This window comes from Vigna unguiculata, chromosome 11, assembly GCF_004118075.2.
Source record: "Vigna unguiculata cultivar IT97K-499-35 chromosome 11, ASM411807v1, whole genome shotgun sequence".
Taxonomy (NCBI): domain Eukaryota; kingdom Viridiplantae; phylum Streptophyta; class Magnoliopsida; order Fabales; family Fabaceae; genus Vigna; species Vigna unguiculata.
In genome coordinates this window covers 38,575,109-38,590,646 of record NC_040289.1, presented here as the reverse complement: position 1 = coordinate 38,590,646, position 15,538 = coordinate 38,575,109, and the positions used below count along the sequence as shown (strand labels likewise).

Below are 15,538 nucleotides of genomic sequence, written 5' to 3'. Positions count from 1 at the left end.
CTATATAAGCCACACGTTCTCTTAACCAGTTCTTCAGTACCTTACGGAATGAAACTATTATATGTTTCTTAAAACTGTGATACACAACTTTCTTTTTCACCAATACTTTTCTATTTTTCTTTTTGTGACCTCAATTATTTATATGTTGTTGATAATTACTCTTTATTAAGAAACCTGGTTTACTACCATTAATGGATCTCCTTTCTTTTCCTAACTAGTAGACGAACATTTTGAGTGTGAATCAAATATCATCATGCAATTTAAAAGTAACCCTCTTTCATGATTGTGAATTCAGGAAGGGTTACAAATATGAGAAGTAATCATAAAACTTTGTGCATAAAAGGGTTATTGAGAGAAAACTGAGATTGAAAGAGTAGAATAGTGTTGTCCAAGGTTCTTGCAAGGTCTAATCCACATGTCCAAGCTGCACTTCTCCTCTGAGGATGTTTCCACACTCTTTCCAACACAGTTGAGATCTTCTAAGTTTATGGATCAAGTTAGCTGCAAAGACACTCAGACACTCAAGTCAGTATCACGTAAGAGGTAATACATGCAATAATTAGTATAAAAATCATAAATAGCAAATAGTGTCTTTTTTACACTATTTACATGTGTTTTTACCTGAATGAAGCTAAGCTCTGTAGGTGAGACATAATCTATGAGTTTAAGGTATTATAATCTCTTAATTGTTAATTAATTATCTGACTTACATGTATGTGTATTTGGTGCTGACTACATCATTTAGAATATGTTGTATGCAGAATCAAACCAGCAAAGAAGAGAGGTGAATAAGAAGGTTGAAAAGTAGGGAAAGAATTGAAGGAGGAGTAGAGTGAAACTGGGACCATGTTGCCGTGAGGAGGACCAACATAGAACAGTATAGCCAATGGGATTGGCTCCCACCATGTCCTTGCACAAATACACAAACCCCAAAACACCCGTGGTCTGCCCTTTAATTTGCCTCCTACCCCACACTCCCTCCACATCACCCTCTTTTCAACCTCTCCATAAATACCCCCTCATCACCCTTCTTATTTTTCATCATCATCATCAACATCTTCTTCTTCACTCTCTCTTCTCATCTCATTCATCACATCTCAACCACTCAACAACATGGCCATCAGAAAATCAAACAAGCTTCCACAACATGCAGTCTTGAAGCAGATCCTCAAGAGGTGTTCAAGCCTAGGAAAGAAAAACGGGTACGAGGATGATGGCCACCCCGATGATGTCCCAAAAGGCCACTTTGCTGTTTATGTGGGTGAAAACAGAACTAGGTACATTGTGCCAATCTCATTCCTCGCTCACCCTGAGTTCCAATCCCTCCTTCGACAAGCCGAAGAAGAGTTTGGCTTCGATCACGAGATGGGTCTCACCATTCCTTGCGAAGAAGTTGTCTTCAGGTCTCTAACATCCTCGTTGAGATGAAACAGACAATGGACGAGGACGAGGACGAGGTTTATTTTACACTATGGTTCTGACTGAAGAGGATGGCCAAGTTGAAGCACCACTTTTTGCTTCTTTTTTCTCCCTTCGTCATTGCCGTTTTCATTGGCCTCTCTTCTTCATTGGCCTCTCATTCACATTCTTCTTCATTTGCTACTTCTAAATCCATCTCATTCTTTTCTTGTCTTTTTTGTGGGTTTGTCGGAACAACCTGTTATGAAGTCAACTGTGCGACTCTAACTTTGTTTCCATGAAGATTTCATGGTAGAAAAACTGTACAAATGTTTCAAGTTTTCCTCGCAGAGGTTTCTATATAATATACCCTGTGAGAGAAGTTTTATGTCAATGAAAACCACTTCATCATCTATGTTCTACTCTTCCAAGTCACACACAAACCTTCCATTTAATTCAAATTCAAACAACCAAGATCTGCGACATTATTAGTAGTATAAGGATCACAAGTTAGAAAAGAATTCATTGTTGCAGCGAGCAGATTAAAGTATTAAACTCACAATTTTTTAAGAATTTAGTTTTTTTCTGTTGGAAAACTGTGTATTATTCAGAAAAGAAAAAAAAAAGTTAATGGACAGTACCATTGTTGTACGGGTTAACACTGTACGGCTTGGCTTAACTTTTAAACAATCCCAACTTGCTAGAAAATGAAAGAAGGCAATCACATTGTAAGATTTTCTACAGTGATTATTGTGGACATTTTTTATCTTTTTTGTCTCGTATAATGTTTATTATATTTACATTTTTTTTCTTTTTTTTTCATCTCTCTAAATGTCAAGTGGTATAAAAGTGTTAATTCACAATTTTTCTTTCACCTGTATAATTGTACAGGAACCAAAATCATGTCAAGTTTCCTCACTTTTGTAGCCTGTAAATATGTTCTTTTAAACCATGAATAGAGTAAATCATGTCAAGGAAGATGAACTATGATGAAACCTCCCACAATTTCCATTCTTTTCAGTGGAACTTCCAACGTCTATGGCACAATGCTGATGATAAAATTCGAATCTGTAATAATACTGATAATAAAGTTTCTTTGGTTGAGAAAAGAAAAACAGTTGATAAGGTTTAAATGTTGTCTAAGGAGAACGTTCATATTTTAAATGTCTCTGGTAAGTCCAATGAAAGTTGTAACTGACTCACTCAATCTTTAAGCTGAAGTTTGTTTACATTTTGAATATTCATTAAGTTCATCACTTTCAAATGATCATCACAATAAATGATTCCTTATCTTAGAAAAAAAATGAAAGAGTATTTTAGGATTAAAGCAATTGTGTTAATTAATAGTATAAGAAAAACCAGAAAAGAAGTTGGATTGGTGGAAGGACCATGGTTTTAAGCCAATACAAGCAAAGTGGTTGTTAATGATGAAGACAGGGCATAAATGATGGTTGTGGCCATGAGCAGACCTAGACAATAACCCTGCAAGTACTACTACCCTTACAACCCTTTCTCTTTTCCAAAAGCTCATACACTTTTTTACATGCCCTCTCAACTTGACAGAGACCAAAAAACTGCCTAACTGTATTACATTTATTTGATTAATGGCAACACTAATAGCCTCACTTTACACTACTCTAGTCCTTCTCAATTATTTCTTGCACTAATAAAATCACATTATCAACTTTAAGGGTCTAACCGATACAGAAAGTCTCATCATATTTACAACAGTATTACCTTTTATACTGGTGTAAGGGTTTAACCGATACTGAAAATCTCATCATATTTATAACAGTATTACCTTTTATACTGGTGTATAGAACCAATATAATAAATCATTATAAAAAGTGTTTTTTTACTGGTGTTTGCTATTTTCCTATAGGCTTATCTCTCAAATTATCAACATACAAATCTCTTCCACAAAACTTACTAGTTTCACTTTCATTTTTTGTGTTATTCTACAGAATTGAAGTGAAGTTTCACATGTCGACCCAAGAAGTATAAGCAGATTAAGCTCTTGCTGTAAATCACTGTAACCTATGCTTAAGTACTTTAATGCAAAACTTTATTATAACTTAAAGTAAAATTTAAATTTGATTGAACACAACAAGTTTTGCATTTATAACTGCATCTAACTTATGTATGTCTATCAACATACTCAAAAAAAAGGAAGTTTTTTCTACTAACACTAAGACTTGGAGAAAAATTATCTACTGCAAGATCCACCTCAAACAAGCTTTATCTGAACACAAGGCTGAAAAATAAGTTTGAGAGTAGCTGGTTTTCCTTTTGCAGGAGGACCAGCAGAGAAAATAAGAGTGTGTCTGTGCTGAGATGGTCCTCTCTGCATTATTAATGCCTCTTTTTCTCTCTTTTGGTTTCAGCCACAAAACACTTCTGACCACTGACATTCACAACTCCCTCTTGCAAGTTATAACTGCCTTGCTCCATCGCCAACTTGGCAAAACATTCATCATGTGTCTTCTCCTTCCTACATTAATCTAATTCTCAATGTCCCTTTTCAGAAACAAAAATAAATATTAAAAACACAAAATATCTTCTCCCATTACTCTCTTGTCCATGCCTTTCTTTTCTCTCTCCCTAGGTCGTTCACACACCTACACATGAGGGTTTGATTTCTCTGGACCATAAAAGATTCAATATAATTTAAAGAACACAACACAAAGTTCAACTTCAGACAAATATATGCAACTTGGCACTACATCATTTTCTTCATTCTTCATTACGTATCGATTTTGAAGGTATCATGTAGATAGTGAAGTAATAAGAAAAAGAAAAAGAAAAACTCTGCATTATGGTTTGTAACTCAACTTATTCACTAATACGTTTCTGCAAACTCTATTATTCAAACTACATGCAGTTCTATATATCCATTAGTTTCTATCTCCAATAATGCATTTGCACTTTGCCTGTACTTCACAGTTAACTTGTTGATACATCAAATTCCCAATGGAATAATGTAGATATTGTTATCTTTTACTTTACTTGGATATTTGAGATCTACTGTGTCCAATTTTTATGCTGAAAATTTTTCTCTAGAGACTAGAGTGTCCCACCCATGTGTTCTCTCAATTTCGTGGAAGGTTCCCATCTTCAACTATTAAACAGATTGAGATTCAGACCGGTAATATCCAATCAGTGTTACCTTTTTGTTTTCTATTGCCAGTTATGTCTAACATCATGCAATAGGATATATTTGGTTTGTTTTTATCATTATAAAAAACATGTAAAAAGATTATGTACAGTATAAGGGCTCATGAGGGTAGAAAAAAGGTGAAAAAGCTAAACTAAATGGTGAAAAAGAAAAAAGGAAGAACTTTGTGTGGGGAAAAGTTTTATTGAACAATAAATAACACATGTTGAAGCAAAGTCAATGTTTTAATTATGTATAGTATTATGTACACCAAAGTGGACTTACCCTGCATAAGGGCTTGTTTTGTGTACTGGTACACAGTGGTATATAGACCCTGCTGCATGTGCATGTGTATGAAAACATAAATACAAAGCCACAACAATGACCACCCTAAACCCCTAGCTAGGTCTCAGTCCCATAACATCTGAGGAACAGGGAACATTTGTCATTGCATCAAAATATATAACGGTCTAATTTTACTGTAAAAGTGAACTTGTTGGTATCTGATCAAATACAGGTAAGTAACTTCAGAAGCAGTTCAAATATACCCCCCACAACACTGTAGTGGTGAAGTGTTTGATTGTACCAATTTTTTTTCAGTTTTTGTTTAGCATTTTATTTATTGTGATCACTATTGAGGTTGGGCTAAAGACAGTGAAAATGACCCTGAGAAAGAGATGGAATGTGGGGTGTAATGTAAGTATAGAGAAAGCGTGTTGGGCTGCTGAGACAGATTTGAGAAAGATAGCAATGGCACCAATAAAGACGTAGTTTTTCCACCATTTGCGGCATGCCCTGCTATATCATAAATTCTATACTCATTTCGCCTCATCTATATTTATCAATTTAAACAACCAACATAATGTTTAAGTCTAGTTCTAAGTTTCACATCGTATAAATATAATGTTGGGTTTATATATTTCCCTGATACGAGTTATAGTCATGGAGGGGATTGTAGTTCTATATATATGACATTAGACATATATATATATATATATATATATATATATATATATATATAAAAGTCTATCACCATTATTTTAATGTATTAGGTTAAAAGTGATGTCAAATACCTTATATATATATATATATATATATATATATATATATATATATAAAGTATTTGACACCACTTTTAACCCAAAATCTTAAGACAATGGTGAGGGTGAGTCTTTTTTTTTCTCCTATGGTATATTTTCTCTCAGGTGTATGTGATTCATTTTTGTTATGGTTATGTGGTCAGTCATTTCAGTAAATTTTTTTTGTTATGGTTATTCCGTCAGTCACTCTGAACCATTTTCTCTGATACCACTGTTGAGTTATGTATTATAGTCATTGAGAAATTATGGTTCTATATATATAAACCTTTATTCTTATATAGTAAATTCAAATATAGAATAAGAAAGAAACTCATCAATCAATTTTCTTAAAGATCAGATATTAATGGATTATCCGATCAGTCCACAACAAATCATACTAAGATAAACTCTAATTTAAGATTCTCAAATCAGGTTAAAAAGTAAACTTTAAGTATAACTCAATCATACAAATCAAGTGAAATTTAAACTCACTTATATATAATCAACATGGATCTCAAACATCTTAACTCGAATGTTTACGGAAAAAGTTGAAAATTAATTATTTTGAAGGTAGCATATCTTATCAAAAAACTAGGGAATATTCCGTTGTTGATGATGCCAAAATTTCCCATTTGGTTTCAGGTGTTAGTATTATTGTTGAAGAAGAAGAAGGAAGGGACAAAATTGTCTTCTCATATCAAAAGTACGAATCCCATATCGGGTCCAACAGGTTTGGGGAAGTGTAATCTCACCCGCCGTCACCTATCCAAGAAAGAAAAGGGAAAAACTAAAACGCTGATTGTGAATCCACCGAAATGTCGCTGTGATGTAGCGCTAGGAGGTGATCGAAGTTCGCACAGTGATGGACCCCACCTTAATTTGGTAGGTATGAGCTGCACGTGATTGACGCCCCCACAACACAAGGGCATCACCACAAAAAAAAAGAAAAGAAAAAAAAAAAAAAACTCATATTCCTTCCATCACATGATCATACTTCGTTCACGAATCAAACACCAATCATCATATACGTAGAATGCATGAACGACTCTTACAAACCCCAAATGCATTGTGCATGTATTTTTATTGTGTATTATATTCTCCTAAATTTTTTAATGAATATATTATTATAAGTTATAAGAATTAATATTCAGAATGATTGTTTCGTTTAATGAGGTTTATCCGAAGGTCACGCTAGATAGATAGATACATGTTCTTCATTATTTTTCTTCCATTTCTCATTATTCTTTTCATCTCTATCTTCAATCCTTGACTTTGTGTGTGTAATGGAATTTTGTTGTTTTTATCATAGAGCAATTAATCTACTTTGACAGAATTGACAACACTGTTTATTTATCTCTTTGTTAGTTAAAATAAATTTTGTTATAATAATAATAATAATCTCATTTGTATTGTTAATTACCTAAAATAAACCGTTATAATTATTGATAACATGATTTTCCTTTATAATAAATTGAATTTAAGGTCAAATCAAAATCAACCAATAGAAAAATACCCAAATTTTAAATAGTAGGAACATGCCATTTGCAAATGCAGTGGATTAGGTGTGCTTAGGGAATGATAGAGGTTACACGTCTTTTTTATAGATGACATGACCAATCCCTTGTTCCCAAATCAATTTATGACACTTCCTTTCCGAAATAAATTATAATTATATAAATATCAAAATAATAATAATATTTTGATACATTTTTTATTCATTTTTAATCTATTATTTTAATCACCTTTCAATTTTCTATTTTGATTTTTTTAATGGTTTCAATTATCTATTTTGATTTCTTTAGTGGTGTGAGAAGATGATACGAGGATAATTGAAGTGATGGATTAAAAGTGAGTCAAAAAATAATAATCAAAATATCATTATACACCTTAAAAGTAAGGAAAATTATACTATGACTCCTATTTTTTTTACTCTCATCCTTTATTTTTGATGTTGACTTAGTGTAGGTTATTGATTCTCTCAAAGAAAAATATAGTACATTAATTAATGACTCACGTTCAGCCACGTTATAAAATAAAAGATGAAAATCAAAAAATAAAAATAAAGTCAGAATATGATTGTCTAAAAGTAAAATATGTGTTTTTTTAAAACTTAATTATGTGTACCTTCCCACCTAAAACTCATTAAAGTGCTTTAGAATTATACGGAAAGAGATAAGGCATGTATGCATGTAGCACAAAACTCTTCCACCAAAACATTTCAGCATCTTTACGAAGACACTCCCATTCCCATGATGTAAATGAGAAACATTGAAATGGGGGAGGGCATGGAAGTGTTTTACTTTTTATATTTAAATTTTGTTGCAGACATAAAATAGATGTATCTTTTAAGAAAAGTTGAATTGTTTAGGGTTTAGCATGTGGGAAATGATAGCATGAGGACCCAAGATGAGGAAAAATGTTGTGAAGAATCCAATAAATGAGAAGACAAGATCCATTGAGGCTGACCCAAGTAATGCTTTTCCTTCCAAACAATAAGTTGGTCTCGGATTGGATCCTTTTAGACCATCATTATTCAAACACTCCAAGTGGGTCCTCTCTTTTACTTTTCTTAGCCCTCAATAATCACTCCTCACAAAACCCTAATCAAAATCATTAACAATTTCATTTTCAAGGACCCTAATTTAACGTTGTAGTAGAAAGTGTACTCGGCTTAACAACAACCACATTTTTGAGATATTATCAGCTTTGGAGTAGTGTGAAGTTCTGTCACGTATTTGTCCTTAAAAGACGCCTTAAAATATGAAGGATGTAAGTGTTGGGTTATATTTTTTCATATATATGGTTTATATATGAGTTATGGCTATGATCATCGAGAGATTGTAGTTCCATATGGTTATATGACATTAGTCTTACACTTATAAGGTATTTGACACCAGTTTTACACCAAAACTTTAAGGCAATAGTGTTATGGGTCTTTATTCTTATATAATGTTTAACTTTGTCTTTTCTATCTAATATGAGATTTTGACTCACACTTGGGTTATTCCCAATAATCTTCCCTCAAGGGTGAGTCCCTTGTTGTTGTTTTTTTTTCTTCATATGATATATTTCCCTTCAGGTGTATAAGTGACCCCCTTTTTGGTCGTGGTTATACGGTTAGTCACTTAAGTGACCCATTTTTATTATGGTTATGATTATAGTATTTAAACTATATTTGACCTCGATTCTTAAATGATATAAAACTTATTGGATGTACCGGAAGATGTCCCTTAATTTTTGTTGGGTTACAACCTTGTTTTTCAAACTACCCTCCAATGGAAGTTAACATTCATGATTTTGCTTTAAGGAACAGAATTGCCGTTAATTGATACCACTCCAACGACTTAATATATATGTGTATCTGTGCTTGCACATGCATCACTCTATTCTTTCTAGATTTACAACAGTATATCCACTCAACACAGTCACTACCAAAAAGAAACCCGTGATCCTTTTCATCTTGGAAATTCCACAGTTTTTCTTTTTTCAAAATTTTACTGTTAAAATTAATCAAAAAGAGCATTATATGTACTCATTACTTTCAAGATTTCTCACTTAACCCATTAATTATTATTTTTTAGAGATTTCATGTAAGTTAAAGATAAGAATGCTACTAGTTATACTTCTTATTTCTTATTATTTCGTTTGTTACATGAGAAATATTTTATACTCTTTGTTGAAAAATATGTTTTATAATGACTTTCTTACAGAAAAGAAATTAAATACTTTAAAAATTTAAAGACAAAAAATATATATATTTAATCCTAGAAAAAAAAAAGTTAAAAATTCTATTTTTGTTAAAGTTAAGATCAATTTATAGAAGTCTCCTTTTTGTTTTCCGTGGCTAACCTAACTCTGGGTGTGCATGTATAACTTTATGTCAGTAGATTAGATTTATGAGTACTAAAGATTGAATATAATGTTCTGAAAATGTTCACGTACGGATTGACAGAAACAAAGCTGAATTCTTGGTTCGTTGATTGAGGGGGTCAAGTTCAAGAAAAACAATATCATTCAAAACAACAATGATAAAAAAGTGAGTGAGAAAAAGCATCGAGTTATCGACTCCATACCAGACAAAAAGAGAGATAGAAAGATATCATGCATTTGCATCAAATCATGGTGAAATGAACGACTGTGATTTTAGATTTTGATTATTCATTGTCCAATTTATAGAATAAATCCAACTATTACGAGTCCACATTGGGAGTGATTTAACGATTTCATAGTATATGAAAGTTGCACGTAAATTTTATCTTATAAGTTAATTTATTGAAATTGATTTTGATTTAAGTTTAATTTTTAAAATAGTATTAGAGTTATGGATTAAAATATATACTAGCGAAACTTGTTATTTATTTATCTGTTAGAAGTGGTCTTTAAGACTAACTCAAGCCCCTCAAACTAACTTGTAAGATAAGATTTGCACTTCACTTACATATTATGAAATTATTTTATCTCTAGTCGATGTGGAACTTTCAACACACCCCTCACGCCAAGGTATATACATTTCGTGCGTGGGACTAAAAATTAATGAGCGGTCCGTTAACGGCCCAATTGCGGTGGAACAGAATGTCTAAAAAATCTCACTAAGATAGGCTCTAACTTGGCTCTAATACGATGTTAGAAGTGGTCTTTAAACCTAACTTAAGTCCCACTTCTAACATTACCTTATAAACTTATTTTGTGAAGTTGAATTAGACTTAAATTTCATTTCTTATCATATTCAAATATACAATCTCTTAAAGATGATGATACTTGACTAGGCCACAACGATACATTATTAATAAACCTAATCACATACAAGAGAAATCTTTATCGTTACAATTGTTTATTTCTTTTTCTTCTTTATGTCATATACATATGATATAACCCATCTTTTCCATTTGCATGTTATCGTGCTTGCTCAATTATTGCAAGTATGAAAATTCTTTTGGATTTAGATGAGGAAGCTCATGTCAAATCATAGAGTTATCTGGTGCATATGAAGATTTAAGACCACATCTTATGAAAGGTTTGGTCCTCACTGTTTCTTTAATCGGGATTAGGAGAAAGTCATCGTTTCGTTATTCAAACACTCATACTATATTATTGGACCAAATTTTTTATTGAGTTTTTTTTTTCTAAAAGTATTGAAAGCACACCGATAGTAATTATTATCTAGGAATGTAATTTGAAAAACATAAGAATGACAAAGAAAAAAACAAAATCCAAATTCTTATTCTCTTAAACAATCTTCAAAATAATTCTCCAACTACAAACAAAATCCTTTCAACTTTAATCATTTCAATATATAACTGTAAAAGGGGCAAATGCATTTAGTTAAAAATAAATAACAATGTTAAAAGAACAGTGAGAAATTGAGATTCTTAATGATATTAAGAACCGTAAGAAAAAAAATAGTGAGAAATTGAGAACTTTAAGAGATTAAAATTAAAAATCATGAAAAATTGACAACTTTGAAAAATTAAATTAGAATATTGAGAAATTGAGAATTATGTAAAATTAAAATTGGGAATCATGAGAACTTTGAGAAATCGAGAAATTTGAGAAATTGATAATCGTTTCTCACAATTCTCAATTTCTTATAGTTCTCAATTTTTTACGGTTTTTAATTTTTAAAGTTTCTTAATTTCTCATGATTATCAATTTCTCAAGGTTCACAATTTCTCAAGGTTCTCAAATTCTCAAGATTATTCTCAATTTTAATTTTTCAAGATTCTCAATTTCAATTTCACAAGATTCTCAATTTCTAAAGGTGCACAATTTCAATTTCTCACGGTTCTCAATTTCTAAAGATTCTCAATTTCTAAAGGTGCTCAATTTCAATTTCTCACGGTTCTCAATTTCTAAAGGTTCTTAATTTCTTAATGCTCTCAATTTCTCATGGTTCTCAATTTCTTACGGCTCTCAATTTCTCACGGTTCTTGATTCCTCACGATTTTCAATTTCTCAAGGTTCTCAATTTCTCACAGCTCGCAATTGCTCACAGTTCTTAATTTCTCATGGTTCTCAATTTATCACGGTTCCCAACTTTTCACGGTTCTCAATTTCTCACAGTTCTCAATTTCTCAAGGTTCTCAAGTTCTCACGGTTCTCAATTTCTCAAGGTTTTCAATTTCCCAAGGTTCTCAATTTCTCAAGGTTCTTACTTTCAATTTCTCAAGGTTCTTAATTTTTCACGGTTCTCAATTTCTCATGATTCTAAATTTCTTATGGTTCTCAATTTCTCTTGGATCTCAATTTCTCACAATTCTCAATTTCTCATGATTCTCAATTTCTCATGGTTCTCAATTTCTCATGGTTCTCAATTTCTCATGGTTCTCAATTGATCAAGGTTCTCAATTTCGTAAGGTTCTCAAAGTTATCAATTTTTCAAGGTTCTCAATTTCTGACGGTTCTCAATTTCTCGCCGTTCTCGATTTATCACAGTTCTCGATTTCTCATAGTTCTTAATAACTCACAGTTCTCAATTTCTCACGGTTCTCAATTTCTCATAGTTCTCAATTTTTCACGGTTCTCAATATCTTAAGGTTCCCAATTTCTCACAGTTCTCAATATGTCATGGTTCTCAATTTCTCACAATTCTCAATTTCTCACGGTTCTCAATTTCTCAAGGTCCTCAAGGTTATCAACTTCTCAAGGTTCTAAATTTCAATTTCTCAAGGTTCTCAATTTCTCACGGTTTTTGTTTTCTCATGGTTATTAATTTCTTACAGGTCTCAATTTCTCACGGTTCTCAATTTTCATGGTTTTCAATTTCTCACGGTTCCCAATTTTCCATTGTTCTCAATTTCTCATGACTCTCAATTTCTCAAGATTCTCAATTTCTTACAATTGTTAATTTCTCATGGTTCCAAATTTCTCAAAGTTTTAAATTTCTCAATGTTCTCATTTTATATTTCACAAGGTTATAAATTTTTCAAGGTTCTCAATTTCTCAAAGTTCTTAATTTCAATTTCTCAAGGTTCTCAATTTCACACAGTTTTTCAATTTCTCATGATTATCAGTTTTTCATGATTCTCTATTTCTCAAAGATCTCAATTGTTCATTTTTCACAATTTCTCACGGTTCTCAATTTCTCACGCTTCTCTAGTGTCTCAAGGTTATCAATTTCTCACTGTTCTCGATTTCTGGTGTTGCTTAATTTTTTTCTCGACCTCTAAATATATTTTAATATTATATATATTTAAATATTTATTAATATAATATTTATTAAGTAAGAAACACCTAAAAAACATTATTCTTGCCCAGACACGGGTTTGAAATTAATTTTTTTAACTAAAATCTTTTACATAATGGGTATTTTTATATTCATTCCATTAAGCGTAAAGCTCGCACTATTTTTACTTCTCTACAAATGATGTGAGTCAAACAATTTTCCAAACGCAACTTTATACATGTATGAATCAAATATAGTATTTAATGAAATTAATGGTAGGATTTTCCGAATGAAATTTTAAGCTAGGGATAATCATCAAACCATTAATCGATTAATAATAAGAATCACATACAGAAAGTCTAAAATAATAAGAGTCAATCATGATTGTTTTAAAAAGTTAAAACTTATTCCACAAATATATTTTATTTGTGGCTATGTCATCGTGGCTTTTCCTTTTAATTTATGCATCATATTAATTTGAATTATCATGAATTTGAATAGTAGTTAATATCAATAAATGAGTGTTTAATATATTTTTCATTTATATATTTAACCTCCTCCAATGAAAAATCATTGATTCCACTCCTAGATAATGAAATAAATGTCAAATTTCCAGCTTGAAAGTGAAGGAATGACAATTGAGAGTCTTCCAAAAGTGCAAAGCACAAACATAGGTTGACAATTCTTAGTCCTAAAATTCCACTATGAAGAGACATGATTATTAGTTGTATTTCTAATTATATCTTTATCTTTATTATTTTAAATTATTATATATGCATGTATTATATTGTAACTTTTTATTTTAAAAAAAGAAAAATGAAGTCAACTATGCATGTCCTATCCACGTAACAATCTTTAAAGTTCTAAATTTGTCATGTACAAATGCTGGCAATAATGACCTCTTAAATAAATCTTATCATGTAATCAGGTTGGCAATAATAATTATAATAATAATAATAATAATAATAATAATAATAATAAAATCTAAAAACTATTTGCTCACATAAAATATCTAAAATACTATTTATATCAATGCTACACATGTCAATTATTAGGTTTATATGAAACAAAATTACTGATTTTAAGCAATTACAATATTTAATCAAATTATTTGTGGTAGGAATTTCTAAACATTGAGTTATTATTATATAACCAATAACTCAACATCAGTATATATCATGGTCAGAGAGCGTAAGAAAAAAATAAAGAGTTAATTATCAGTGGCCGATTATAATAAATAATTTAGAGTAATATAATATTTTCAAACTAAAGATAGTTTAATATTTAATCTTCATACAAACTGATAACACTGACATCTGTGTTTTTTCTATCGACGAAAGAAGAAATATTGCAAGCAGTAATCTGACAATAAATTTTAAATTTTATTACATACATGTATATTTTCATATTTTATTTTGTCATTTTAATTTACGTAGTTTATTTCAATACTCATTTTTTTCTTTTAATTTAAGCTTTATATTATTTTGAATCATTATAAATTTTTTAAATACTATTTAAATCCAATATAATAATTTATAATATATTTTTCATCTTATATATTGAACCTTCTGAAATGAAAATTACTACCTACACCCCTAGATAGTTCATGTGGATGTAAATCTGCAATAAAATAAATGGTGGCAAGGCAGAAAATTGAGAGCCTTCCAAAGTGCAAAGCATAATTTTAAAATTTTAAAGCATGAGAGATGTTATAAAGTTATATTTATTAGTTATATTTATATTCATTTAAATTTTAAAATAACATTAATTATCATTTAAAGTATATCTTTACATTTATACACTTATTTAATCTTTAAATTAGTTAATACATTTGTTATACTTTAATTTTTTTCTTATATTTTAAAGTCAACATACAAAAAAACGAAAGAAGTCAACAATGCTATGAAGCTTATGTCCTTTTAAGGCTCCAAAATTTCCATAGACATCATATAATACCGACCAGAAAGACCTCCTAAGTTCTAACATGTAATCATGGTTTCCATTAACAATAATAATAAAAAGTCAACAAAATTATATTAACTTCGAACTTAAGGAATTTTTGTAATTGGAATTGTGAACTATCTTCAAATTTCATTTTACAAAGTTTTCATATGCCATCATGTTTTTGTTACATTATTTTCTCAAACTTCTATCTCACTCTAACAACAAAGAGTGAAAAATGCAAGAATCACTTTGTTACGTATTAAATAAATATCATAGTCAATGTTTTGCAGGAATAATGAATATAATGTGTAATATATATTATATTGTAACAATAATTATAAGTAGCTTTATAGTTACATAATCTTCTTCGACTGCTTTTAACTTAAGAAAAATATTTTTACTTTTTAATTGTTTTTGGAAATTAAATTGATTCTGGAAACACAATTGATTCTGGAAATCAAACACGTAATAATTTTCCATTAAAAAATCAATTTTAATTAACTCTACGTCAAATTGATGCATAATTAAAAATAAGTTTTTGAAAATTAACTAATATTTTAATATGATTATGAAAAATCCAACCAGAAACTAAATATTTTGCTTGGTCCATTCAAAAACCAAGACAACAACAGGTCTCTTATATTTAAAGATTGAATTAGATTTTTTTCTTATTTTTCTAATAAGGGATTTATTTCTGTTTTGAAGGAATTGACTTTTTTTTTTAGATTACTTCATTCAAATCCATGTGTGCTGAACAAAAATTATTCAAAAAGAAGGATCAAAACTGAATACACACTTTTC

At 30.5% G+C, this 15,538-nt stretch overlaps 1 protein-coding gene across 2 annotated transcripts; it reads left to right on the top strand.

Annotated features, from left to right (window-relative positions):
- The first annotated feature begins 246 nt into the window (after window positions 1-246).
- Window positions 247-1,938, top strand: LOC114169654 (auxin-responsive protein SAUR50-like). Of its 2 annotated transcripts, none has more exons than XM_028054905.1 (2): window positions 247-543; window positions 762-1,938. In XM_028054905.1, the coding sequence occupies exon 2, from the start codon at window positions 1,114-1,116 to the stop codon at window positions 1,426-1,428; it is 315 nt and encodes a 104-aa protein (XP_027910706.1). In that variant the 5' UTR covers window positions 247-543; window positions 762-1,113; the 3' UTR covers window positions 1,429-1,938. The 2 variants fall into 2 exon arrangements, with proteins under 2 accessions (XP_027910706.1, XP_027910705.1); XM_028054904.1 differs by having other exon boundaries at window positions 746-1,938.
- Window positions 1,939-15,538: the final 13,600 nt, after the last annotated feature.

Bases quoted from the DNA above. Each gene is read 5' to 3' on its own strand.
- LOC114169654 (XM_028054905.1), top strand. From the start codon at position 1,114: ATGGCCATCAGAAAATCAAACAAGCTTCCACAACATGCAGTCTTGAAG.